Source organism: Corapipo altera, unplaced genomic scaffold, assembly GCF_003945725.1.
Source record: "Corapipo altera isolate COAL_440 unplaced genomic scaffold, ASM394572v1 308, whole genome shotgun sequence".
Taxonomy (NCBI): Eukaryota; Metazoa; Chordata; class Aves; order Passeriformes; family Pipridae; genus Corapipo; species Corapipo altera.
This window is the reverse complement of record NW_020884925.1, coordinates 697,396-723,449: the sequence shown is the minus strand read 5'-3', so window position 1 is coordinate 723,449 and position 26,054 is coordinate 697,396. Positions and strand designations below refer to the sequence as shown.

General features: G+C 46.1%; 1 protein-coding gene across 7 annotated transcripts in view; it reads left to right on the top strand.

Annotated features, from left to right (window-relative positions):
• Positions 1–26,054, top strand: part of MYO9A (myosin IXA) — a 168,803-nt gene that overhangs the window by 115,097 nt on the left and 27,652 nt on the right. For all 7 annotated transcript variants that reach the window (XM_027657759.1, XM_027657762.1, XM_027657760.1 and 4 more), the window contains 9 exons: positions 4,928–5,049; positions 6,067–6,208; positions 6,890–7,085; positions 11,282–11,401; positions 15,305–15,380; positions 19,887–20,030; positions 20,670–20,709; positions 21,610–21,732; positions 25,688–25,768. In XM_027657759.1, coding sequence (XP_027513560.1) covers positions 4,928–5,049; positions 6,067–6,208; positions 6,890–7,085; positions 11,282–11,401; positions 15,305–15,380; positions 19,887–20,030; positions 20,670–20,709; positions 21,610–21,732; positions 25,688–25,768 — 1,044 coding nt within the window. The remainder of the gene's footprint in view (positions 1–4,927; positions 5,050–6,066; positions 6,209–6,889; positions 7,086–11,281; positions 11,402–15,304; positions 15,381–19,886; positions 20,031–20,669; positions 20,710–21,609; positions 21,733–25,687; positions 25,769–26,054) is intronic.

Below are 26,054 nucleotides of genomic sequence, written 5' to 3'. Positions count from 1 at the left end.
TAGTAAATACCTCATGTTGTTTGGATCGAATTCCTTGATATAATAAATATATACATGGGGCTTTTCCCCTGAAGAGAGGTGAGATGAAGTCACCACCGGCCTTCTCTCCTGAGCTGCAGCTGAGTCAGAGAGGCCAAATGCACACTGTGCAGTTTTGCTGAGCTGGCAGCGAGTGCGGCCCCACAGCCCCGCTCTGCTCGGGACACAGCGCAGGCTCAAAGTCCTTCAGGCTGGAAAAGCCTTCGGAGACCATCGAGTCAGATGTGTGGACAGACTGGGAATGAGATGCTGGGAAGCAGTGCCGGGAAAGGGATCTTGAAAGGGCAAGCTGGCCATGAGTCAGCAGTGCCCTGGCAGCTGGGAGGGCCAACCATGTCCTGAGGGGCATCAGGCCCAGCATTGCCGGCTGGGCCAGGGAGGGGATTGTCCCACTCTGCTCTGCCCTGGGGCAACCTCACCTGCAATATTAGAAAGATATTAAGCCATTAGAGAGGGTCCTAAGGATGGCAACGGGGATGGGGAAGGGCCTTGAGGGGCAGCTGAGGGCACTTGGTCTGTTCAGTCTGGAGAGGAGGAGACTGAGGGGAGACCTCACTGCAGTTACAACTTCCTCATGAGGGGAAGAGCAGGGGCAGGCACTGATCTCTGTGTTGTGGGGACCAGGGTCAGGAGTGGCCTGAAGTTGTGTCAGGGGAGGTTTAGGTTGGATCTCAGGAAAAGGTTCTTCCCCCAGAGGGTGGTTGGGCACTGAACAGGCTCCCCAGGTCAGTGGGCACAGCACCAAGGCTACCAGAGCTCAAGGAGCTTTTGGATGATCCTTTGGGGCACCTGGTGTGACTGTTGGGAATGGACCTGTGCAGGGCTGAGGGTTGGACTGGATGATCCTTGTGAGTCCCTTCAAACTCAGCATATTCTGGACTTCACTAACCCAGCACTGCCCAGGCCAGCACTTCCTCAAGTCCCCCTGAGCAGTGACAGTGCTCACGCCGGCAGAATGAGTCCCTTTGGTGACGCACCAACGTGGACATCCTGCCAGTGTTGTCATGCTCAGGGCAGCAAAGCTGTTCTGAATGTTTGGGAAGTGTGAATCTCCTTGTGATGGCTCTGCAGGTCAGCTGGAGAACAATCAGTGGCATCTCACCCACTAATTAAATGAAAACATGGAACTGCTGGACTCTAAAAAAAACCCCCAGTGGCTTTTTTTACTTCTTTGCTCCATTTCTTTTGCCAAGTCTGGAAGCTCAGTGCTCTCCTTTCCAGGGAACTTGCATCGCTTAGGTTTCAGCTGCCCAGGGATGGGAGGAATAAATCCCCACATTTGTATTGGGAGCAAGGATGCCAAAACCTGGGCTCTGTGGACTTAACTGCACTAGAAACTTCTGTAGATAGTGGTGATTTCAAGAATTTGAAACGTAAAGATGGTCTTCTAGGAATAGGACATTTGAATTGGCCGCTGAACATATCTTAGTTTGAAGTCAAAGTATAAATTTAAGCTGATTTTTAATTAACCTCCAGTTCAAGGTTTTTTTGGTTTGAATGGACTGAAAGTGTTTCATGTTGTCTTTGTCTTGTCAAATGAAAACCTCGTGTTATTTGGATGGAATTCCTTAATATTCCAGTGTTCTGCAAGGACCCTGCATCCATCAAAGAATGGCAGAGGCTTTATTGTTGTACTCAGAAGTGAAGGAATATTGGAATATTTTGTAGGATATTTTAAGGATTTAAAAAGTCCTGAATTCCTGAATTCTGCGGAAGACAGTCAGGAGAATATGATTGTAGAAATTAAATAGGGTATTAATAACTGCAATTTAATTAAGTTTAACATATATACAATTTTACCCTAAAGCTTCTACCTTTATGTGGACAATCTCTAGGGTGTTCTAAGACCAGGAAACACCCCAGGAATTACACTGGTCAATTCCAAAGCCATAGTTACATCTCCTGAGCTGTGATTCTGAAGGCAACCAAACCAATAACTGGAAAAATGCTAGGAAAAAAGAAATAAGGGGAATTTTTTTTCCATTTAAGCTTTGGAATGATTCCTGCTGCTGTGTATGCGCCTGTCTTGAAACGAGAGTACATGTCTGAGTTATTGTGGAAAAGGTTTTTAGATGAGGACTTTAATCCCTCTTCACAGTTGGCCAACACAGCAAGAGGTTGCAGTGGGGGTGGAAGGGAGGGAGCAAAGAAACCCCAGGGCCTGGGACTGAGTGTTTCTGACCCAACCCAGAGGAAAAAGAAGAGCCGAAGAAGGGAAAATTAGCCAAAATCCTGCAGCTGAAGGAACTGAGGCCAGGAGGGACGTGACAACTGGCCCGAAGGCTGTGGAAGAGTCCAAAATGAGCCTGGAGAAGTAGAGACCAGAACACTGGTCTTTTAGGGTCATTTACTGGAGTATAGTTAAAGAAACTCAACATCTGGCATTGCCAGTTGGTGATTTTGCACTGATTTGAGGAGCGGGAGAAGTGGAGACCCCTTCAACGTGGGGCTGCCCCACATGGATGGATGTCTAGAGGCTTCGAGATCAGGGTGATGGTTTGTGCCTGGTTTGGACATGTGGAGGCTTAAAACTCTGCAAAATTTGAGGTTTGGGGGGGGAACAAAAATAGAAGGCCCACATAGAAGTATTTCAAAGAGGAGTCCCAGTAATAAATAGGTGAGTGCAGTAACCTCCCCCAGCCACCCGTGAGCACTGAAGTAAACGCTGCTCTGGGATCAGCTCCTCAATTTATTGCTCTCCGGCTGCTCCCGGCCAGGCTTGAGCTGGCAAAGCTGGGACTAATGGACCCTGCACTCAATTAAGGGGCTGTCAGAGGCAGGGGGTTGATGGATGATGCCGACTCCCATTGCCACCATCCCTCTCCTGAATCGCTCAGGAGAAGCTCCAGAACACGCAGCCCATGCAGGAACTTTTTTCCTGCCTTGTGCTGAAAATGTGGTAGTTTTACTCAAATACCTGGTTTTGAAATGCCTGTAGTTTACAGGGACTTGAAAATGTTGTGGTGCATGTGTGCTGGTTGCTCTGCAGAACCTGAAGGAAAAATAATATAAAATTAAATTAAAAAATAAAATCCATAATGTGGAGTTGTTCTGTATTTTTAGGTGATTGGTTTTTTTTAATGGAATGAGTCATATTTTGAACCCAAAAGGCTTTAGGGAATTTAAAACCTCCTTCTAGACCTGCACAGAGTCTGTATCGTTGGTTTAGGGGTGGATGGTGTCTCCAATACTGAATTCAGGACCTTGTAGGGAGTTTTTAGGAAAAATTTCTTGTGAAATTTCTCAAAGCACTTGATGCTCTTTAATTCTAAAAATAATATCTATGGAGTTCATGTTAATTTTGGATGAGGAGAGTTGGATGGACCAGTTTTGAAGTTGTTTCCTCATGTTAAAAATGAAGGCAGATAGCAATAATATAATTAATTGGATTGTTAGAGAGATGCATCAAATTAGGATTTTAAGAGGTTTTTCCTTTTTTTCTTCAATTCTGCCATCACAATGTTCTACAGTAGAGAAGTAAAAATACAGCTTGGCTCGATAGGGCTTTTTCTACCACATGGAGTAAGGTGCACATTCCAATCTCTCTATTTAGACAGTGAGTCACGAGCCTTAAAAGCATATGATAAAAATTATGATTTTTAAACTCTACTTTCATCCAGATTCCCTAAAATAATTTCTGCATAGGAGTTCTTCAAGAAATCCATCTGAAAATCTGTCTCGGAGGAGATGAGCTTTACAAGAGAGCAAGAGTTGGAGTTATTTTGGTGGAAAAAAGCTGAGGCTTTTTTTGCCTCAGCATGAATTTAGGGACAAATCCTCACTTTTCCTGTAGAGGGTCATGATTCTGCTGGTCTTGATGTGGTGACCTTGGCTACCTGTAGAGCACCAGGCATTAGTAGTGTGAGATCCAGAAGAGCAAAGCCCATGGAATCAGGAGAAGGAGATGTATTGCTTTTTCTTGCCATTAAAGGAATGTACTGTATATATTGTACCAGTTTTCTTCCAGCAACTAAATAATAATAGTGATACAAATACATTGGATGATGCTTTGGTTAATGTGCTCCTGGCATCCAAAACCCCTCCCGTGCCCTGGGCTGATCCACAGTGTGAGGGATTCTGTCCCTCTGCCCCATTCAGGTGAGACCCCCCTCTGCAGAGCTGCCTCCAGCTCTGGGGTCCAACAGCAGAAGGACGTGGAGCTGCTGGAGCCAGTCCAGAGGAGAACACAGAGCTGCTCTGAGGGCTGGAGCCCCTCTGCTGTGGAGCCAGGCTGAGTGAGCTGGGGGTGTTCACCTGGAGAAGAGAAGCTCCAGGGAGACCTTAGAGCCCCTTCCAGAGCCTAAAGAGGCTCCAAGAGAGCTGGAGAGGGACTTTGGACAAGGGATGGAGGGACAGACCAACGGGGAATGGCTTCCCAATGCCAGAGGGCAGGGATAGATGGGATACTGGGGAGAAATTGTTCCTGTGAGGGTGGTGAGGCCCTGGCCCAGGTTGTCCAGAGAAGCTGTGGCTGCCCCATCCCTGGAAGTGTTGAAGGCCAGGCTGGACAGAGCTTGGAGCAACGTGGGATAATGGAAGGTGTCCCTGCCCATGACGGATGAACTTTAAGGTCCCTTCCAACCCAAACGATGCTGTGATTTAACAGCAAACCAGGAGAAGAAAAGCAAGAATCCCTGCACAGCCAACCAGTGTCTGAACAAACATCTGGTGCATCTGAAATCGTAAAATGCCGGGTGGTTCTCTGTGGTTTAGGTTGTTCCAGCAGTTCCTTATCCTTTTCTTTGCCATCAGAGAAAACATTGATGGCACATCAACAGAAGAGACGATTGTTTTGGTAAATTGTGCATCATTTTCCACAAACCTGTTTGAATTTTGCCTTTTGTTTTTGCTTGCACCAAACATTATGTCATCTGTGGGGTTTTTTTAGGAGGAATATAGAGCAGAAGGAATTAGCTGGCACAACATCGACTACATAGACAACTCCAGCTGCATCAACCTGATCAGCAAGAAGCCAACGGGGCTGCTCCATCTGCTGGACGAGGAAAGCAAGTGAGTAGGAAAGTACTGGCTTTGCCAATGATATTGGGTTTTTCACTTCAAATGTGTTTATCCTTTATTTTTACCTCTTGTGATTCTTCCCAGAAAGGTGCTGATTATCTCACTGGGCTGATTTGTGTCTCTAGTTTTGTTTTCAAGGTGGTAATGCAAGTGGTGGACAACCAGCAAGCTGAGCAAAAAACCTTAACAAATAATCATTCAAATTGTTTTTCCAGAATTTCTTCCATTAAAGGGAAGGGAGAAGGTTTCTCTTGCTTCTCTCCTCCTTTTTCTCCCTGTCCCTTACAGTGTAACAATAGGAACATGCTCGAGGCTGAGCTTAGTGAAGGGAGAAGCCAAGTGCAGGCTGTGTGGGTGCTGTTAGTGGGGTATAAGGTGGATTTATCGATTTACTGTAAAAATTAAGCCTGGATGAACTGAGGGCACTCCTGTTTAGGGGCTGCACTTCCCCAGGGTTTCATGGGCATCAGGGATGCAGCTCAGATGTGCATCCTTGATTCATCCACCCGGCTCATCTCGGTGGAAGTTCCCAGAGGAGTGTGTGCCTCTGGGGCTGCCTTTGGGTGGAAACTTTGGAGCAAAATGGTTCTTCCATCAGATACTCCTGCTAGTTCTCTCTGTGTGAAGGGCAGGGAAAGGCAGTTTTGCTGAGGTCACCTCAGATCCACATGGCTGTGGCCTAGGACACGAGGTGTCCTCCCACCATTTGCTTGGAGGTTTCTGCTCTGCTTCTTGTCTCACTGAGCAGAGTGATGCTGTCCCAGCTATTCTGAGCTGGGCTAAAACACTTCAAGTTAGGGAAAGTTGTGGAATACACACCCAAGCTGCAGATTTACGTGAAGCTGGAGGATGGAGGGTTGCCTTGTTCCTACCCAGAGGCTCTGCCCAAGCAGGCACAGAAGTGGAAGCTCAGGATATCTTTGTTATCCCTTTTGTGGACGAGAAAGAAAAGGTAAAAGCTTTTCCCTTGTGTTTACAGCTCTCTTCTGTTTAATTCTTCCCACTCAGTTTTCCTCAAGCCACAAACCAGACGCTGCTGGACAAATTTAAGCGTCAACATGAAGGGAATTCCTACATCGAGTTTCCAGCGGTCATGGAGCCGGCTTTCATCATCAAACACTATGCCGGCAAAGTGAAGTACGGAGTCAAGGTTTGTCCCCCAGCTGTTCTCTGGGAGCTGTTTCCATTTAAATCTGGGATGGGGAAGGGGAGGCTCCACAGACATGTTTTGGAGAGGTTTTGGCTCAAGAAGAGACATGCGGGTGGGGAGAGAAGTGTTTGGTGAAAAGCTTGGCTGGAATGAGAAGGTGGGAACTGGGACTTCCTGTTCTCCTCCATGTGGGCATTTGGGGGAGGAATTTAGGTTAGTGCTATGTCCTGATGACAGGTTGAAATTGTGTGCCTGGTGACCTTTCTGGGCTTGGTTTGTGGAGAAAGCCCAATGTTTTACTCATCAGGAGCCAGTTTTAAGGCAAGTCATGTGAGCTCAGGTCTCAGCATCCCACTGCCACAGGTCCTTCCTTAAATCCCACGGGAGCCATTTCAAAGTTGACCCTATTTCTACTCATGCCAGTTATTAGCAGAGGGAATTCTGATGGGCAGGGGAGCCTGGGGGATAAAGAGCCTCAGGATTTAATCATGTTTCTGATGCAATAAATGCCCATTATAAGCATCAGAGATGATGGTCAGAAAGATGATGGTCCCATCTAATACGGGAGCAGAAAAGGAAGGTGGAAGCAGGACTCAATAATTGTGGAAGATCTTACCCAGAATATCATGTGGGTATTGTTTATTTTCCTCTTTTCTCCCCTTCCTTTTCCTCCTTTCCCAGGATTTCCGGGAGAAGAACACAGACCACATGCGGCCGGACATCGTGGCTCTGCTGCGGAGCAGCAGGAATGCCTTTATCTGCGGAATGATTGGGATTGACCCCGTGGCTGTTTTCCGCTGGGCTGTCCTGAGGGCCTTCTTCAGGGCCACGGTGGCCTTTAGGGAGGCTGGGAAACGATACGTGGAGAAGAAAACTGGTACGTGTGTCCCTCTCCTAATCCTGGTGCCTGTTTTGCAGCTGCAATTGAGGTTGAAGGTATTATTATACTGTTTTAAGTAGCCCGTCTTATTAAGTGATTAATCTGTTAAAAAATTTGTTAAAATAGCAGGTGGGTTTTTTGCAGGAGTTACCTTTAAAGGGACATTTGGAATTTAACATATCACAAAAAAATATTTTCACTTTACTGCTGCTTGAATTTTTCCGTTTTTTATGGGTGCATGGATAGGAAAACCTGAACATTCAGAAGCGTAAAAATTATCCAGCAAAAAAGGCAAATTGGTTTTGTTTGAGTTCTTGAGCCGTTACAACGAAGAAAAGGCAATAATTCTTCTCTGTCATTTTCCAAGCTGTTCACCCTTTCAGCTCCAAGAGAGCGTGTCTCTTGTGTAGCAAAATTCATGGCTTTGCAGTCACCCAGAACAGCCTCACAGGCATTAAATTAAAGAGAAGTGATGGTGCATCATCATGCTGGGGCAGGCAAGGCCTGGCTGTGCTTTCAGACCATTTCTCTGCATAAAGCAATTTGGGGCAGACGGGTACAAGCCATTACTATTCATTTCTGGGCACAAGAGGGCTTGAAATTTGTGATGAAATTAGAGCCTCAGCAGGGAAAATGTCAGCTGAGTTAGAATTAAGCCCAGAGCTGCCCCATGAATTATTTTTTAATCAGAGAGGTGCATCATGGAGGAGCCTGGGACAAGGAGCATAGGGATGGAAGCTGTGCAAGTAGAATCATTTTCTTGGGAGCGAATCCCAAGAAGAGCAGGAGGCAAAAAATCAGCTTTCAACCCTTCCTGGCAAACCACTTGGATGTGGTGTAAGGGAGATGTTCCTCATGAACCAGGGTCTGTCTGGCACATCCAGGCATGTTTATGGACAGTGGGGCTTCCTGATGCCAAGAGGGAGATGGCAAAGACCTTTGGCTTCCAAAATCCATCTTTGCATTTTCATCTTGTGTAAAGCCCAGGCTGAACCAAAGTGAGCTGGCCCAGGAGAAGATAAAAATCTGTTCACTCTTGGGAAATAAGAGCTAATTTCAAGCCCTGCTTCGCTTTCTGTGTCTCTGGCCACTGGTCGTGCTCATCTCCTCACTCCTCAGCTGCCCTTCTGCTCTTCAGTGTGGAGTTTGTAGCCAAACTTGCTTATATCTCTGTTATATCAATATATAGGTACAAACTAGAGTCCAGGAAGTTTTCAGACAATTCTGAGACTCAATTCTTGCATTGCCTCCTCTTTCCATGCCAAAACTAAGTAATCATAGTGATGGCTGAGTTTCTAAACCTTTTCTAGCGTGCGGTGCTGCTCTTTTGTCTGTCTGGTGTCCTTTGGCCTGTTTTCAAATGGCTTTCTTTGTAACCTCTGTTTTTTGAGTCAAAGGAAAAGAAAAAACATACAAACACTCAGAAAGCTGTATAAGGTTTGTCTTCAACTTCCTGACAATCCTCATATTGTTTATACCCTGAATTTCTCTGGGCATCAAACTGGGGAAAAGTCATAGGGAAGTCACCAGAACTAGTGGGAGGAGGTTACATAAATCTGATTTCCGTACTGAGGTCACCTTATCCATGGGAAAGCCCTACAAATGGAGCTGGGATCACTCACTTTAAGATGCCCCTGCCCTCTCTGGAGAGGTACCCACCATCTCCTGGCATGACCATCCAGGTTGGACGGGGCTTGGAGTAACCTGGTCTAGTGGAAGGTGTCCCTGCCCCTGGCAGGGCGTGGAACGGGATGATCTTTAACATCCCTTCCAACCCAAATCATCCTGGGATTCTGACTTCTGCCCCGGTCACCCTTAGCAAGGTGAGATCTGTAGCAATGTTTTCATCCACTTTTGCTGTGACCTCATACCCATCTCCCACTCCATTGTCCTCCTCCAAAATCCCATCCATCTTGCCAAAGCACCATAAAGCAGGTGGTCTGGGGGAGGTGGACCTGGCAGAAGGCTTGGCCAGTGTCTGGCCAGTGGGATGGGCTAGTGTAGTGTGATACATCCACTGCCAGATGCTTCTCCCTAAACAGTGCAGAAAAGCCCCAAACTGATATTTTTCACTTATGGCAGAAAGCATTTGGGAGTGATTAAAGTATCACTAAAATAACCCCATCTCCAAAGTAAAAAGCAGAGAATCAAAGACAGCACATGTTTGAGGTTTATTTTGGGTTTTATCAAACCTTGATGGCTTTAATGAGCCAGATTTGAGCATCTGACTGCCCACAGCTGTAGAGCTTTTGATACAATGATGGTAGATAAGTGAGAATAACTTCTCTCACACGTGTTCATCCACATGTGCACATTTAATATCTGTATAGAATTTTTTTTCAAGGCAGGTGTGATGAGGAGGCGGGGAAATATCTGCAACAGGCTTCTTTCATTTAGGGCTCTTTGCACTCTTTGTCTCAACCCCAGCTGGGTCTCTCTTGCTTTTCCCCATCTAAGTCACCCTTGTAACACCCAACGGGGATTTTCCTGAAAAATCCCTGGCTTATGGATAAGCAGCTCTGCACAATTTTGCTCTGCTTCCCTTTGCATCATCCTCTTGGTTATCTCCTCCATGCCAGCAGTGCCCACCAGTGCTGGAGGTGCTCCTGGAAGAATAATCAGCATTTTTTCCTGCTGGCTTTGGGGGCTCTCCTTTTTTTTGTGCTCCTGATAGTGCAGCTTTTGGTAACAGTGTGATTGTCCTCGTGAACCTGTAGGTGAAAAGCAGCAAAGTGATGTCACTGTGAATTTTGTTGGGTATTTTTCTCTTCTGCCCAAGTGCTGCCAACTCTCCTTGGATGGAACACAACCTGCAGTTGGCTGAAGGGTGGAATTCTTCAATACTTTGATTTTTAATTATTTTTATCAGTGAGGGTTGAAATGGTCCAATAGAACTACGTGTTTGAACTAGATTTGTTCATGAACTTTGATTAAAGGAACATTATCAAGCTTTTTAAGGAAGAAATTTGGCTAATTGACTTTTTTTGCTGTATCATTGCCATGAATTTATTACACAAAAAAAACCCCCTAATCCTTTGGTGGAAAAAATGGTGCTGTTCATATAAACCTGACTGTGGAGAGTCCCAGCTTTCTCACCCTGGTTTTGCTGGACCCAAATGCTCTCTCTGACTAAGGTTTTGTGGTCTCGGGCCTGTGCCTGTCCTCAGTGGGCTCTGCAGCTGGATTTGGCCACCAAGAATTGGTCTGTGAGTCAGGGCCACTGTGGACCTACACAATAACACCTCATCAGAAACAATCCCAGGGGCTTCTGGAGATTTATCCCTGAAGCTGGGCACCAAAAAAGCCAACCTCCTGTGAAAGAATTAAAAAACCCCACCTGTATTTGCCAAGTAAAGGTGACAGCAATCAAAAACTTGGTCCTTGAGGTCTCACTGGTGTGAATGTGAGGAAGAGGCCCCTTGAGAGTGTTCCTTTGGGAAGTTCATGCAGGTCCTTTCTGATGATTCGATGTGTTGGTATGAAATGCTTCCGTACGTGCCGGCACAAGGTAACTCCTCGGTGACCTCATCACACCTCACGGGAGCGTCACATGTCCCTTGGCATGGCCAAGGGTGATGGAGAGGTTGTCACAGTGTCACCTGTGTGACCTCTCCTCTACCCCACGGTCAGAGCTGGGCCACCAAAACTCCCCTTGGCAGTGCAGCGGTGGCTCCTTCCAACTTTGGGCCTCAACCCCATCGTGCCAAACTCCAGTCTGCCCTCCAGGAGCATGAAACCCTTGTTTAAGGCAAAGAATTTATCTTTTTCCTTTTAATTGCCATTTTCTGAGCAAAGTGTGGCACTGGGGTGCAGGGTGAGGATTCCAGGTGGCCCTGTCAGGGAGCATCTGCACCGGGAACTGTGGGAAGCTCCTGGGGGAGGCATAGAAAGGGTTTTGAAAGAGATTAATAAAAGTAAATTTATGTAATAATCTAATTTTTGCCCAAAGAATCTTGGAGTGATTATAAAGTGATTATGCTCTGGCTAAGAAGGATTATGATTGGGATTGGGATGTGGTCCAGCTCTTGTGCCACAGCACTGTGTCCGGAGGAAACCGAAGTTAAATTGTGTCGACACGACCCTCGAGCTCTTGCGTCCCTGGGGCTCGTTCTTGCCCCTCTCCTGATTTCTGCTCATATAATCTCTCTCTTCTCTCCATTTTTTTTTTGTTTGTTTTTATTTTGCTTCCCAAGGGCATGATGATGCAGTGCCATGTGCGGTTTTGAAAAGTGTGGATAGTTTTAGCTTTCTCCACCACCCAGTCCATCAGAGGAGCTTAGAGATCCTGCAGAGGTGCAAGGAGGAGAAGTACAGTAAGGCTCCCCCACCCACCCTCCCCTCTGATATGGCACTCACACCAGAAATGGAAACCAGGTGCATTCTGTGTCCAAAGGGTCAAAAACAACGCCCCAGGAGCCTTCCAGCATTAAGCCAGTGCCTTAGAGCAATTTGGACCCTATTGGGAAATCATTAGGCACAGTTGGAAGAGGAAAATGAAAAGCAAAGTCACCTCTCTGGAGGTATTGCATCGTTGGTGGTTTCCCCATTGATGTTAATAAGGACTATTCCTGATACAAGGCAGGGGGCTGGTACAGCTGGAATTTGACTTCATTTAGGTTTCATTGGGCTTCAAAACTAACTTCAGCTTGTGAAAAGATTGTCTCCAAGGGCTTTTACTTAAAGCAGAGGCGTTTGGCAATGTTATTTTACAGAATGAGTTAAGATGCACTTGGTCTCCACTTCTGCCTCCTCACTCCTCCTCTATCACGTAACAAACTCATCCTGCATGACAACATGGACACTCCTGCCTGCACTACTCTGTTTTATTTACATATATAAAGAGATATTTGGTGCTCTCATGTTTAGCTATCTCATTTTCCTGCCATTATCCTCTCCTCTCGTGTGGCACATTGAAGCTGACAGCACTAGAGCTCTGCTGTGCACAGTCTGCACAGGCAGAGCCTCAGCCCAAGGTGCTTAAACATGAAATTTAGGGGGAAATGCAAACCACCTGTTTCTCTCTGCAGAGCTGAGCGTGGTAAGTGCAGTAGGTGCATTTTAAGTCTTCACAAGTCTGGGTTTCCTGTTAGAAACTTTCTGTCAGGTGCCTGTGCTTCCTGCAGCCTCTGGGGTTGGGGGAGCAGAGGTGGTTCCGTTCTTAGTTTAGACTTTCATTCTTATTTTAACTACATTGTTTTTTCCTACAAGTTCCCACCACTCCTGTAAGAAAATATAAAGGAGTAATACTAAATTTGACTAGGTTTTAGATTTTATTACATGGTGTTGTGCTAAGTGCCCTCATTGATGTCACTAAGAAACTATTGAAAAGGAAGGTGATTAACAGCTATTTTACTTGTAATTAATTTATCAATTTAACTTTAATTTGCAAGTTAACTCAGCAATTTGGAAGGTTTGGGGGTTTATTTGCAGTTTTTTAATGGGAAGAAGGAAATTCATACAACTCAAGGAGCTTTAACTTAACGGGAAGCAGTGAAGTTGAGCTCAGCATCTTAAAACCTCACTTATTATAGACTAGTCCACACAGTCTGGGCTCTCTCAGGATTAATCTAATGTGTGGATCCGGGATCACCATAGTTTGTGAATTGGCCAAAAGCATCTGCCCAGACCAACGAGTAATTCCTGTTCTGCATCCAGAAATCATTCCCATCTTCCCACGGGGTGTTCTGCTCTCCCAGGCTCCCCAGCTTTGGCTAAACCAGGCTTGGAGTGTGTGTGATTTTTCTGTTCCGAATTCAGCAGGTCTGTGGGCCCCACAGGCAAAGCTCTTTGGGCTGAGGTTGCCCTGGGGACTCGACTTCTCCCAGAAATCAGATGAGATCACATCCATGTCATCCTCGTGAGAGGAAGCAAGATCATCTCCTTGTCTTGAATTGTGCAATTAGTTCTGCCACAGAAAAAAGAGAGAAAACTAATTGATTTGATGAGTTTATTGAGATTCCTTTTAGGTCCCTCTGTATTCAGCTTCCGTAGCCAACTGATCACCCTTCCCTGGCCATCTCAGCTGCTTCCCTGGCACCACTGGGTTCATCAATTAATAGTCTTCCTCCAGAGCAAGGCACTGGGTTTAGACATTCCTGAGCTCAAGACCAAAGGTCTGCTGGTTGATGTTCCTCAGTAGGGAGTAGACTGGGATTATCCAAGGCTCCTCTCAATGAGGACAAAGACCTGTTGGGCAAATCAGGCCATCTTTGTGAAACACTCCAGCTGAAGAAAAGGGAATGTGCTTGAAAAATCAGAATAATTCCCTGCCTGAAATGTAAAACAGTCTGTGTCTGGGCTGGATGAAGGGGAGGGAGTGCTTGTCCTCACACCACTGTCCTTTCATGCAGAGCATAATATTTACAATATCCTATATTCACTATACAGAATTCTCAAAGCCACATGTGACTCATCAGCTTAAATGTAAGACCTCTTTCCCTTCTGTTTACAAAATTCCCCCCTGTATTTCCCAGAAAAAGGGCTACATTAGCATGGCAGCTTTTATTTGGCTGTGGCACTGCTGAATTTCTGCTTTAAGAGCCAAGTAATGGCACAACATAGAAAAGTCTTCATTTTTGGTCTGTCTACAGCAATATTTCAAGCAGATTCCTGATTATTCCCATTTTTCCCCTCTTTACAACTGGGTTTCTGTGCTGTAAATCAGCAACTTTGGGCACAGAAATGCCAGTCGTGGAAGAGGTGAGAGAACACTCCTAGGACAAGAAATGTAACCAAAAAATGGCTTAAATGGCAAAAAGAGGGATTGAAAAGAGTTTTGAGCTCAAGGCATTCCCATGGATTATCTGCCTGGCTTTCCAAAAACCTCCAGAGTTGGAGGTTGCCAAACGTTCTCAGCAAAAGGGATTTGGTCCTGCCTTGGAGCACAGGAGGGATCAAAGATGACCTGTGGCAGTGCATTCCCAAATTTCCTTTTGCTCACATTTCTAGGACATTTGGCCACCTTTAGATCCAATCACTTCACCAAGTGGACCTTTCCAGGCACCTCCTGCCCAACGTTCAGCTTCAAGACAAGCTGTTACAACAGCTCACCAGGTCCAGGAGGACAGGAGATGTCCTGTTAAAGGGATGTCACCTGTGAAGGTTTGGTAGGAATTCATCTTCTCAGGGATTTCAGGCTCTCAGGAACGGCAGAGCAGCCGGATGAGCTCAGGTCTTGGCTTTGTGTTTCCTTTGCATTCACCTTTGAGAACAAAAAGATCCTCGGGACACCTTTTAGCTCAGCACCTGAGCTGTATTAAATAGGAAAGTGATAAATGTGGGATCCACTACACCAGAGTTTAGACTTCTTTCTTTTTAGAGAGGGTTTTTTTTAGCATTTTTTTTCTACTTCAGATGTCTCAGGGTAAAATAAAATCCATTTTCCCCATATCCAGGTGAGCACTGAGATGTTTCCTGTCTCACAGGAGTGATTTCCAGGCAGTTAGAAAATTGCTCAGCTATTTTCATGTCAAACTCCAGATTATCAGATCTTTAAATTCCCGTGGCTTCGTGGCTTGAAAAGTGTTTTGTTGTCAACGAAAATTGTCTCCTGTCTCCCTAAAATGCTTGGTTACAAAACATTTCCACCTGGGGGAAGATAACAGCTTGAAACAGCTGCTTCTGTAACCATGTGTGGCAGCTTCCTTGACTGAATATCAAGTAGATCTTTTATTTAGTATCTTATTTTATTAGAGATATTTTATTACATATAAATTACTCTAAAACTAGATATCAAAGGAGAGGTTCAATGGGCAATCAAGCCTATAAAAAGTATTATATATAGTGTTTTCTACTATGTTCTTATGTTTGTAGGGAGGGAAGAAGTGTGTTAGGAATAAATTACCATTTTTCCAAGCACCCTATTTATGTCCGGGTGTTTTGCCCACACAACTGGGTTGTCCCGTGCACAGGGGAAAGCTTGGGAATGTCTTGGCCATGCAGAACACGGGTGGCTGGTCCCCCCCATCTGCTTCTTCCTTCATGTTTGCTGGGACATGGTACATGTGTGGGAGGGCAATTACAGTGTTAATTACTCCCAAGAGTGATGACTCTGGCAGAGGTGGGAGCAATGGGCATGTCAGCATCCTTTGCACCCGAGAATGCCCGGCGTGTGCCAGGACACACCCACGCTCCTTCTCAGGGCTGAGCTGTGACTGTGCTAATTGGCTGCTGGGGCCGAGCCAGGGAGAAACATCTTCCTTCATGTGCTGCTCCAGGTATCACTCGGAAGAGCCCGCGGACGCCGCTCTCCGACCTCCAGGGAGTCAACACCATCAACGAGAGGACCCAGCGGTAAGGCCCTTTGCACAGCAGGGAATGTGGGCTGGGAGAGCATTGCCTGGAGTTACAAATGACTGTATTGATGCTTCTCCCATCTTGCTTCTCAATTTTTGTCTTCTCTTTGTTTTATATGTGTGATCAGGTCTAAACATCTTTACCTGACTAAACAGCAGGTGTGGGAAGCGACTTCCCTGCGTCAAAGCGCAGTGGTTGTAGGTGGGGTGGTGGCCCAGGTGGTGAGAAGCTTAAAAAAAATGAATGGATATGCCAATATCAAGGAAATAATCGTTTAATGAGGATGGGTTTGGGGGCAGAACTGCCCTCACATCTGGCTCAAGATGCCCCAGAGTGGGGAGGACCTGGAAGTTGTGGGGTTTGAGGTGGTACCTTGCCAAATACTTGCTTGTTTTTAATGCATAAAAGCACATTAACCTAAAAACTATTTGACTTTTACAGATTTTAGGTACAGATTTAGTTTTAAATCCTTCTTTGAAGGTTCTGGCCATTTGACCAGCTACTTAATGAACCTTTCTTGTTCTAAGAGTCAGTTCTGCACTTGGAGATGCAGATCTGTGCCTCCTGTGCAAAAGCTTTGCCATATTCATTTCAGAATGAAGTCGCTTGTGAAGCCAAAGTCTTCATTTCCGAGGGATATCTGGGCATTGCTCCTCCTCCTTTTCCTCAACTACCCTTGTGCTATCCCTCAGCAGACTCCAGGAAGTCTAATTATCCCAATCCCACCTCTGAAGGGTCACGTACCTCTCTGCTTCTCTCTGAGCAGGTGTGTGTGTTGGGAAAGATATGAAATCAGAGCATCCTCAGCTCCTAAAAACCTGCTTGGAGCTGCAGACCTCTGGCTGTGACTTCATGGCTGCTCTGAGTTTTGAGAGGAGCCCAGAACAAGTCAGGAGGAGTCTGAGACTGTCTCCTGAAACGTGTTCATCAAATCTTACGTCTCAGAGGGTTCCCTTCCACACAAGATAAAATATCCTCCAAATACATGATTAAACCTAATTTTTAATGGCTTTAATGCCAGACAACCATGACAGGAATTAGATAGATATTGTTCCTTTTTTTCTAGGGGAAGAAAAGTGGCTTCTTTTGCCTGGCTTTCTTCATCATGTTGCCTTCTGAGTGTCATCAAGACCAGAATGTCCCTCTTGCTCTGAATTCCTTTCCTCTGAGAGTGCTGGTGGCACCCTACTGAAGGAGAACTGAATGTTCTCACATGGTTACAAGTCAACTTATTTGCAGTGGTCACAGAGGATGGAATTTTTATGGGATTGGTGGATTGAATTCATAAATCTGTGCCACTTACTGAGTTTTAGCAGAAATCCAGGTGTTGCAAGCAATCCCACCTTGTGCTGTGATGGTGGTGCAACCCTGGTTGTCCTCACATCCATCTTTCCCACCCCTTCTTGTCTTTCTCCTGCTTCTGCAGCTGCTGGGGCTCAGATCTATTGAGTCTGTGGTGACATTCAAGGCAGGGCAGGTTGGTGTCTCCAGATGACGTTCACTCTTTCTGGCAGCTCTGGTTGTGCAAGTTTCCCTCAACATAATGTAAAGTGAAACTTTGTCCCTGTGGAGATCCCCACGTGTAGATAAGAGGAGTCCTGCAGTTTCTCCAGCAAGCCTTGAGTGCATGAGGAACCTGTGGGAAGTGGGACAGGGCTTTCCTTGCCTTCCCAGCTCCAGCTTTGGAGGCATGTTAGTTCAGGAACTTGGGCTGCCGATGTTTTTATAGCCCAAAACATTTCAATTATCTCAGCAAGGGGCTGTTGTAAAGGCAGGGAAAGTCCTCCCGACCCAGGCAACGAGGGGATGTGTTTATTTACTGTGGGGTTCAGTCTGTGGTCTGCTCTGTTGATGTGGCCTAACAGACCCCAGCAGAGCAAACAAATTGCCTTAAACAGCCAGAATTGAGAGCAGCAACTACTGTGCTGCCTTCTTCATCCTCCTCAGCAGCTGTGTCCTGCCAACAGCCTCAGTTTGATACTTTTACTGGTATATTTGCAGAAAATGTGCTTTAAGGCTGTCCTAACTCCTGTGTTCTTCCTGGTCTCGTGCCTCAGGAGCACGGTCTGGGATCTTTGCTTCCCTTGGGCACCAGCAATGATGGGTCCCCAAATGTCACCTGTGCTCCTTCCCTCTGGAAGCACAAACTGGATCTCTCGCAGGATCTCTGTGCTCCATCCTGCACTTTCAGAGTAGGCAGGTAATGAGTGATTTTGCTCTGAGGAATCACATCACACTTGATAAATGCTGGTATTTCAGTTAAATTGCTCTCATTGAGTAAGAAGAGGTAAATACAGGGGTGCAGGTCTATAAGAGAGATTTGCTTTACCAGCTTTCCAGCAGATAGACCGGCAAGGGATTTACAGCACTAAATTAAACAGGAATTTGCTTTCAAAGCCATCTCATGATCATGCGGTCGCTGATAAGGCTGCGTTGTACATCCAACCCACAGGATAGCCCGGGGCTTGTTTCTAAAAGCAATTTTGAGGCATGACATCACACAGGAAGTCATTGTGGAGGGTTTAGGGAGCCAAGAGCTCTCCTCTGATCTCAGAAGAAAGTGGATGGGTGGTTTGCACATGCTGCGGGGGGGAAACCAGCCCTCGGTGGAGCTGCATGTGGTGGAAGTGCCTTCATCGGCTGTGGAGTAATGAGAGCCATGCCATGGGTAACCCAAAGCACCCAGGCTGGCTGGGATCCTGCTAGTTTGGGTTCACTGACAACACTTTAATATGCAGGGATGTCTGAGCAGGTACTGCTCAGTCTGTCTGGAAGCAGCTGGTTGGGCTCGGTGAGATGATAGACCGCCCGAGTACCCAAAGTTTGTGTCATTCCCATATTTGTATACCCATCATAAATTGTCCATAATAAACAGAGCTGTCACTTTGTTTCTTGGCTTTTTCAAAACCATGTGGGAATTCCTAGGGTTTTCCATTCTCTAGTCTTGTTCAGAGTTTGTATATCCACACCCGGTCTCCAGCTGAAGAGGGCATTGAGGTCGACCAGGATTAGTGAGGAGTTGTAGATCCCAAAAGTGGACGTTGAGGTTAAGTGGTGCCCATCAACTGTTGGGGCTTTTTCCCACCTGCAAGTAGGAGTTTTTTGATGGATGAGAACCTTGCTGTGAAGAAAATGAAGGTGGACAGGAGGGATCACCTGGATATTCAAGCTTCTCACTAATCATCCATGAATTGAACCTGCTTTTAAAAAGCAGGTCCTGGAGCACTCAGCCAGGGGTTTTACTTTGCTGTGATTCATCCCTTCTTTTAATAGTGGTATATGTCAAAATGCTGATTTAATGAGACCAGGAAGGAATTTGGGAAGCGCTGCGGCAAGGCAGGAAGGAGACTTTGCTCCAAGGCCCTGGCTCCAGGCTCTGAGCTGGCTGAAGGAGCAGCTTTACATCCTTTGTTTTTTAATTTCCATGTGACATTTGAGATCTGCCCTTCCTCCAAATTAAGGCTTTAAGGCAAAGGGCTGCCTTGTTGTCAGACCTCAGAAGTGGCTGGTGCCAGAGGCGCCATTTAAACCACAGTGTCCTTCAGCATCCTCATGACCTGGTGCTATTTGGAGTTTCCTCCTATTCCTTTTCCTCCTGGCTGAGACAGCTCTGGGGGTGATTGCAGACCCCATATCCTTCCTTAAATCACTTTTATTTCATAGGATGGTTTCTGCAAGACTGATAAAAAAATTTAAAGTTAAAATAATAAAAAAAAAAGCGCCAAAAACACGCCACGAAACCAAAAGTCTGGCGGTTGAGTGCTGCCCATGAGAGGCTTCATGTAAACCCAGACACCATAGTAAGGTTCCTCCACTCTGAAAATTCTTTGCCCTCGTGTGTATTTTGGTCAAGTGTCTGTTTCCCTCCCTCCAAGAGAGGATTTTGGTTCCTCTCACTGTTCCCTTCAGCCTCCCTGCAGCCAGGTGAGCATTTCTGGAGACCGCAGCAGTTCTGTCCCCACAGCAGAGAGGACCAAACTGAGGGGTTGATCTGTGATCGGGTCCCAGTGAGGGATTCTGGGCCAACTCATCAGTCCAGCTGGGGCTGACATCCTTCTTGCTGGCAAATAATTAGTTTATTGTAAATTACATTTGCTTTTTCTTTTCCTAATGGAATGATTGTGGGAATTAGAGGAGACAGAGTCAGCACCAGCAATCATAGTCCAGAGGCCACATGAGCAGAGGTCATGGCCTTGTATCCTTCATCCCACCAAAGGTATCTGGAGGTATCTGCAGACTCAAGGTTTCTGTCTGGGAGAGCTGGAAGCTCTTATTGTCCTGCTGATAATTTGATGCTTTTATGAATATTTGATCTTTGAAAGGTGCTTAAGCAGCCAAATCACGGGGTCTGGCACCATGGACTCATCCCATGGGAATGAGTGAACAGTGGAAAGAATAAAGCCCTGGCTCATTTTTTACCAGTGGATTACTTTAGGATCTCTTTTTTATTATATCACACAACTGTGAGTTTTTCTCTCTTCCCAATGGTGTTGGGTGTTGCAGGGATGCCTACGCAGTCGGCTGGAATGGCCGGATGGGGATGAGGCACAGCAGGCTTGCCAGCCCTGGTGCCTTCCTGGACAAAGATGGGATCTTCGTCAACGCCACCAACAGCAAACTGCTGGAGAGAGCCCACGGCATCCTCATGTCAGTACAGGAGGGGATCTGGGCTTTATTCCTGGGGCACAGTGAGCAGCACGGGTGGTTAGAGCTTGTGAATAGCCAGGATATCAAACTAGCAGGGTTTCAAGCAGACTTGGAGGTCTTTCTCAGTTGGGTCAAAGTGACCTCAGGATGTTTGACACATCTGATTTAACTCTTATCAGTCATTTGTAATGCCAGACCCAGGGAAGAGCGAAGGAACAAACCTGCTGATCAGACCAGAGATGTGAGGCACTCACGGTTTTTAACGTGATATCAGAGTTTCCATTATAAATTAGGTGGGGAGGTGCTGATTCTCGCTGCAGCCTCACAGGAAGGTGCAGAGAACATCCCAGTGTGGCTGGAGTTGATGTGGGGGATGAGAAGCAGGAGGGTGGTCACTCCTTTCACGGTGCCGCTCCCTTGCTCTACCCAAATTACCAACATCGCATCATTCCTATTGGAACCATTCCCATTAATTGGATACCTTCTTCTCAAACCTGTGCCTCTAAAGTTACAAACCCACCTGCAGCAGGCAGAGCAGCCCAGTTTCAGTGCAGGTTGGAGACAGCAGCTGCTGGGGGGGATCTGGAAGGGCTTGTTCCGCACACGTGGATTAATCTGAGCCGTTTATTGTCTCCCCAGGCGGAATAAGAACATCAAAGCCAAACCAAACCTGCCAAAGGTGAGTGAGAAGCAGCATTTCACCCTTGCTGGTCCCTGGGTTAAGGCTGGAGGTACAGTGATGAGATGCTGATGGGTTATGAAGACCACTGTGTCTACACCAAAACCTTAGTCTACTCAACCCTGTTCAGGGGTTTTTAATTTAAATAAACCCAAATGATTTCAGCCCTGATTTGTGCTGGGAATGAGAGGTATGAGCACTTCCATCCTCCTTGGAGCTGCTCTGGCTCCTGTTTTCCTCCTCCTGGGAAGGAGCACATACGTACTGGTGCAATTGAATAATTAAATCTCTACATTGAAATGAGACAGTAGGTGATGCAGGAGGGCTGGTACCTGGCAGACATCAGACTTGGCTTATATTCACTTTCCCTCCATCATGGCTGCATTTATTGTATTTTAAGAGATGCCAAAAGATCTGTTGTACTCAGAACAGTAACTCTGGTCCTTGGTAGTGCTGCGTGGGTGGTCAGGATGGGAGACCAGGAGGAGCAGACATTGGTTTTACTCCTCTCTGTGTCCTTGTTGGACCTGAAGAGGCAATGATGCAATTAATGGATTGAGAGAATCATAGAATCATAGAATGATTTGGATTGGAAGGGACCTTAAAGCTCATCTTGTTCCAACTCCCCTGCCATGGCCAAGGAAAACCTTCCACCAGACCAGATTGCTCCAAGTCCTGTCCAACCTGGCCTTGGACACTTCCAGGGATGGGGCAGCCACAGCTTCTCTGGGCAACCTGTGCCAGGGCCTCACCACCATCACAGGGACTCTGTCCCTCTTGTGTGTCCCATTGAGGTTAAGTAGGGTGCTCACCTAAGGAAACCCTGCAGAGGGTAAGGCAGATATAGGAGAGTAGGGTAATAACATCTAGATTTTGTATGGATTCTCTCTTTCTCCACAGCACCTGCTGGATGTGAAGTCCCTCAAGCACCTCACGAACCTGACGCTGCACGACCGCATCACCAAATCTCTCCTCCATCTCCATAAGAAGAAAAAACCACCCAGCATCAGTGCCCAGTTCCAGGTAAGCCTTTGATACAGAGCTGGATTAAAGCAAATTCCTACTTGGGGTCCCCAGGGTGCCCAGGAGGACACTGGCAGGCACAGTCCTGCCTCACCCTCCCCACTGTTTAGGCCATGAATTCCACTGAGGACATGGCTTTAGGAAGCTGGGAGGCACCCTGGAGCTATTTAAAGGTTGTAAATGGAGAGAAATAAGAGTGGTGGTGGGTATGGTGGGAGATGATGAGGTGGAACACGATGGGACACAAGAATCACAGAGTATTTTGAGTTGGAAGAGATCCACAAGGATCTTCAAGTCCAACTCTGCAGTGAATAGCCCCTGCAGGGATTGAACCACAGCCTTGGCATTATTAGCACCAGGCTCTAACCAATCTAATGTCAGGATGAGCTGCAGAGTGGAGATGTTGGTGTATCCCCATCCTGTGGTACCTCATGTTCCAAGCTGTCATGTTCTGGCGCTTTCTTCACTGAACCCAGAAACCACAAAATCCCAAAACAATGGTTTTTGCAGTTTTTTAACTTGCATCCATCATAGTCTGTTCTCAGCCAGAATGAGAATTTTAATAGGAGCAGAAGGGTCAAAATCATGCTGAACTATCTCCAGGCAGGCAGAGAATTCAGAGGAGGGACCCATCCAGCATTTGCTGTGCACCAGCCACCCATCCCTGGGAATTGCTGCAGGGAAAATCATCCCCCAAGGGCTTGGTAGTGCTGGGCTCACAGTTGGACTCGATGATCTTAAAGGTCTTTTCCAACTTAAATGATTCTGTGATTATTCTGTATGTGCAGCAGGGCTTGGAAACTGCTCCAAGACACATGCACAAGCAGGTGGTGATATTAGAAAGCAGTTTTTCAGGGAAAAAATTATTTCTGAGCAAGTCTGGGCTGGGTTTGACTTCTAATTTTGATTGGTTTGGGGTTTTCTTGGAGATATGGGTCATTTTTAGAAAGTATCCATGTGTAGGTATGGATAAGATTAAATAATTGAAAATATATGCACACACACATATAAAAATATGTATATAATTTGCAGAATGTACATCTGTATATATATATTTGTATATTTATATATTTGTATATTTATATACTTCAAGTAGACTTGGAGGCATTATCCAGTTGGGTCAAAGTGACCCCAGTATGTTTGACATGTCTGATTTATGTATTTATATATTTATACATATATATACTTTTATTTATTTATGTGGATGTTTTTATATTTATATATTAAACTTTGTCTAGTCTGATGGTGTTCTGCTCAAAATCCACTTCTGCAGAGTTTAATTCATACTCATGGAGGGGTTGAAACAGGGATGTCTTAGAGTGAAATCCCTTCCCCAAACCTGTTCACCCTTCCAACCAAACTTTGAAAAGCCTCAGGGGTCACAACTGATATTTTTAGATATATTTTTCTAACACATCCAAATCAAAGACCACTGATTTCATTGAACACTTGTTAGAGAGAAGCATTTGGAGGGAGAAAGCAGCGAGATGGCTTTTCCAATCAAGAACAGAGTAATCAAATTGTGGTGCATGGAATTGGGTCACGGGCAGGAAACACAAATGGTTCCTCTCATGAGGTGGGGGTTGGTTTTTCACGGATAAACTCTGCTTTGTGCCTAATGCCTCCACACCGGGCTCACAGCTGCTCCATCTCCACGGATTTTGACTATCCCTATGCTTAGGGTAATCTAGAGGGGAAATAGCTGCCTTGGAGGGTGCTCCAGGAGCAGGGATGGCTTTCCTGGTAGAAAACTGAACCACTGGGACCTAAAAATGTAGGCCCTCCCCGTTATCCTGTAGTGCCCCCAAGACAGGGATGAAACAATTCCTCACCCCCTGAAAGACCCGATACAGGTGGTGAAAGAGTGGGTGGCTGGAAAGTTTTGCAGGCACAGGGACAAAGGAACAGGGTACGAGGTTAATCCGTGACCTCACGTGTCCTTTGTGGATTCCCGATGACCGGAGCTGGCGCCAGATGGCAGAAGGAACCTGGACCATCTGCCGTGCGTGGGGCAGCTCTGGCTGCTGAGGGAATAGAAACACCCCCTCCTGCAGGGCCAGTGGCCACAGCGCCAGCCCATTCCAGCAGTTCCTGGTGCTGGGAGCGCTCCGCTTGCCAGGCTTTCACAGGGCTCTTCAGCAAAGGGGTTATAGCCCTTAGAGAACCTCCAAAGGAGGCAACGAGGATGGGGAAGGGCCTGGAGGGGAAACTGAGGGCACTTGGTCTGTTCAGCCTGGAGGAGACTGAGGGGGGACTTCATTGCAGTTACAACTTCATCGGGAGGGGAAGAACAGGGGGAGGCACTGATCTCTACTCTGTGGGGACCAGGGACAGGACCCCAGGGAATGGCCTGAAGTTGTGTCAGGGCAGGGTTAGGTTGGATCTCAGGAAAAGGTTCTTCCCCCAGAGGGTGGTTGGGCACTGAACAGGCTCCCCAGGGCAGTGGGCACAGCACCAAGGCTGCCAGAGCTCAAGGAGTGTTTGGATGATCCTCTGGGGCACCTGGTGTGACTGTTGGGGATGGTCCTGTGCAGGGCCAGGAGTTGGATTTGATGATCCTTGTGGGTCCCTTCCAACTCAGCATATTCTGGGATTCTGTGAATATGCCCACATCTTGTGTGGGCATAATGGGATGCAGCAGCATCATTGCTCACTGATAGGTCCCAATAGGCTTTTTTATGGTTAAAAAAGAATAATTTCAGATTTTAAGAAAATCAGGAGCATGCCAGTGGAGCTCTGCCATGTCATGGCATTCCCGCTGCTCCCCGGGACAGGAACAACAGGGATATTTGCATGAGGTTAATACATACAAAGCAGCTGCACTGCACGTGCCTGGGATCCAGCCCTTGCTCCTTCCCAAATCCTGAATGTGGATAAATTTTTCTAAACATGAAAGGCTTCCTATAAAGATGTCTTTGAAATGAGCAGAAGGGGGGGGGGGGGGGGGAAAGCCTCCTGAGAGCAGATTTGGAGGCAAAATACTGCTTTCTAATATCACACCAGTTTATTTAACTCATGTACTGAAAAATTTCTAACGTGGCTTATGATCTACAACTGAATATCCCTTACACCACTCCTATTGAAATCAGGAGTAATCAACTTTGGAGCACATTTCCAGTGCCATGTCAGTGATGAGCTCAGCAATGAGCGATACCCAAATGCATCTGGACTCAACACACTCCAGTTTTCAACGTGGTTTTATCCAAATAGCTTGTGCTTCATCCCAAAAAATTCCAAGATTTGCGAGGTGGAGGGATAGCATTCCCCTGGAGCAGCTGGACGTGGAGTGATGCCAGTATGAATTCATTTTTATGGGATAGAACTTTTAATGGTGATCAAGAAACAAGGGAAAATAGGAAAAGGGAACCTGGAAAAACCTTAATCCTCAGTGATCCTTCAGCTAGGAACACACCAACATGGAAGCTCTTCTCTGGAAACAACCTCTAAAATATTTGGGGTTCCAGGTTCAAAAAGTTTTGTGAATTCCCCATCTTTTCTTTGCCAAACTGTCATTAAAAGAATTCAGTTTTAGGTCAGAGGTGAAGTTTTGACAAAGAAAAATCAGGAATAAATGCTGGAGTCACTTTTGATAAAGGAAAGTTTGATTTGTGTTTAAAAACCATCAGTGGTTGGTTGGTGCCAGGTGTAAATTCTTGTCTGGGAGCTCAGTTTCATAGCTGGAAGAGGCTTTGGGGATGAGATTTGGGCTCCAGTGGAACTAGGGATCTCAAAATCCATCCCAGAATTATATTTATCTCCTGCTGCTTTGTTAGAAGCAAAGACAAAACCAGCCAAGATGTTTGGGCTGAAACACTCCTTTTGGGGGCAATAATTTCCCATCTACCTGTTTCACTCATCATTTATTCCACTTGTTGTTGGTTTATGATTGAAGCATTTGGATTTTCATTATTCATGAGGGTGTCCTCTCCCTTTCCCTGTGTCCTCCCCATTACAGGCATCGCTCAACAAGCTGATGGAGACCCTTGGCCAAGCAGAACCTTATTTTGTCAAGTGCATTCGATCCAATGCTGAAAAGGTAAGTCTTGTCCTGGGAAAGCTGCTAAAAACCAGCTTGGGAACCAATTTTTACAGGAGTTAGAAAGGAAAGAAAAGAAAGCCTCAAATAGACTTGAATTTAGAAGACATGAGCAATGGGTGTTCTCACCCTGGCGTTGTTCTCTATAAACTGCACCAGCTTTTATTGTAATTATAAAAAACATGTATGAAAATATATGATTATAGTTTATATGAAAAATGTATTGGCTTTAATAAATTACTTTGACTACTTTGAAGCTCCTGCCACCCATAATAGAGACTGACAG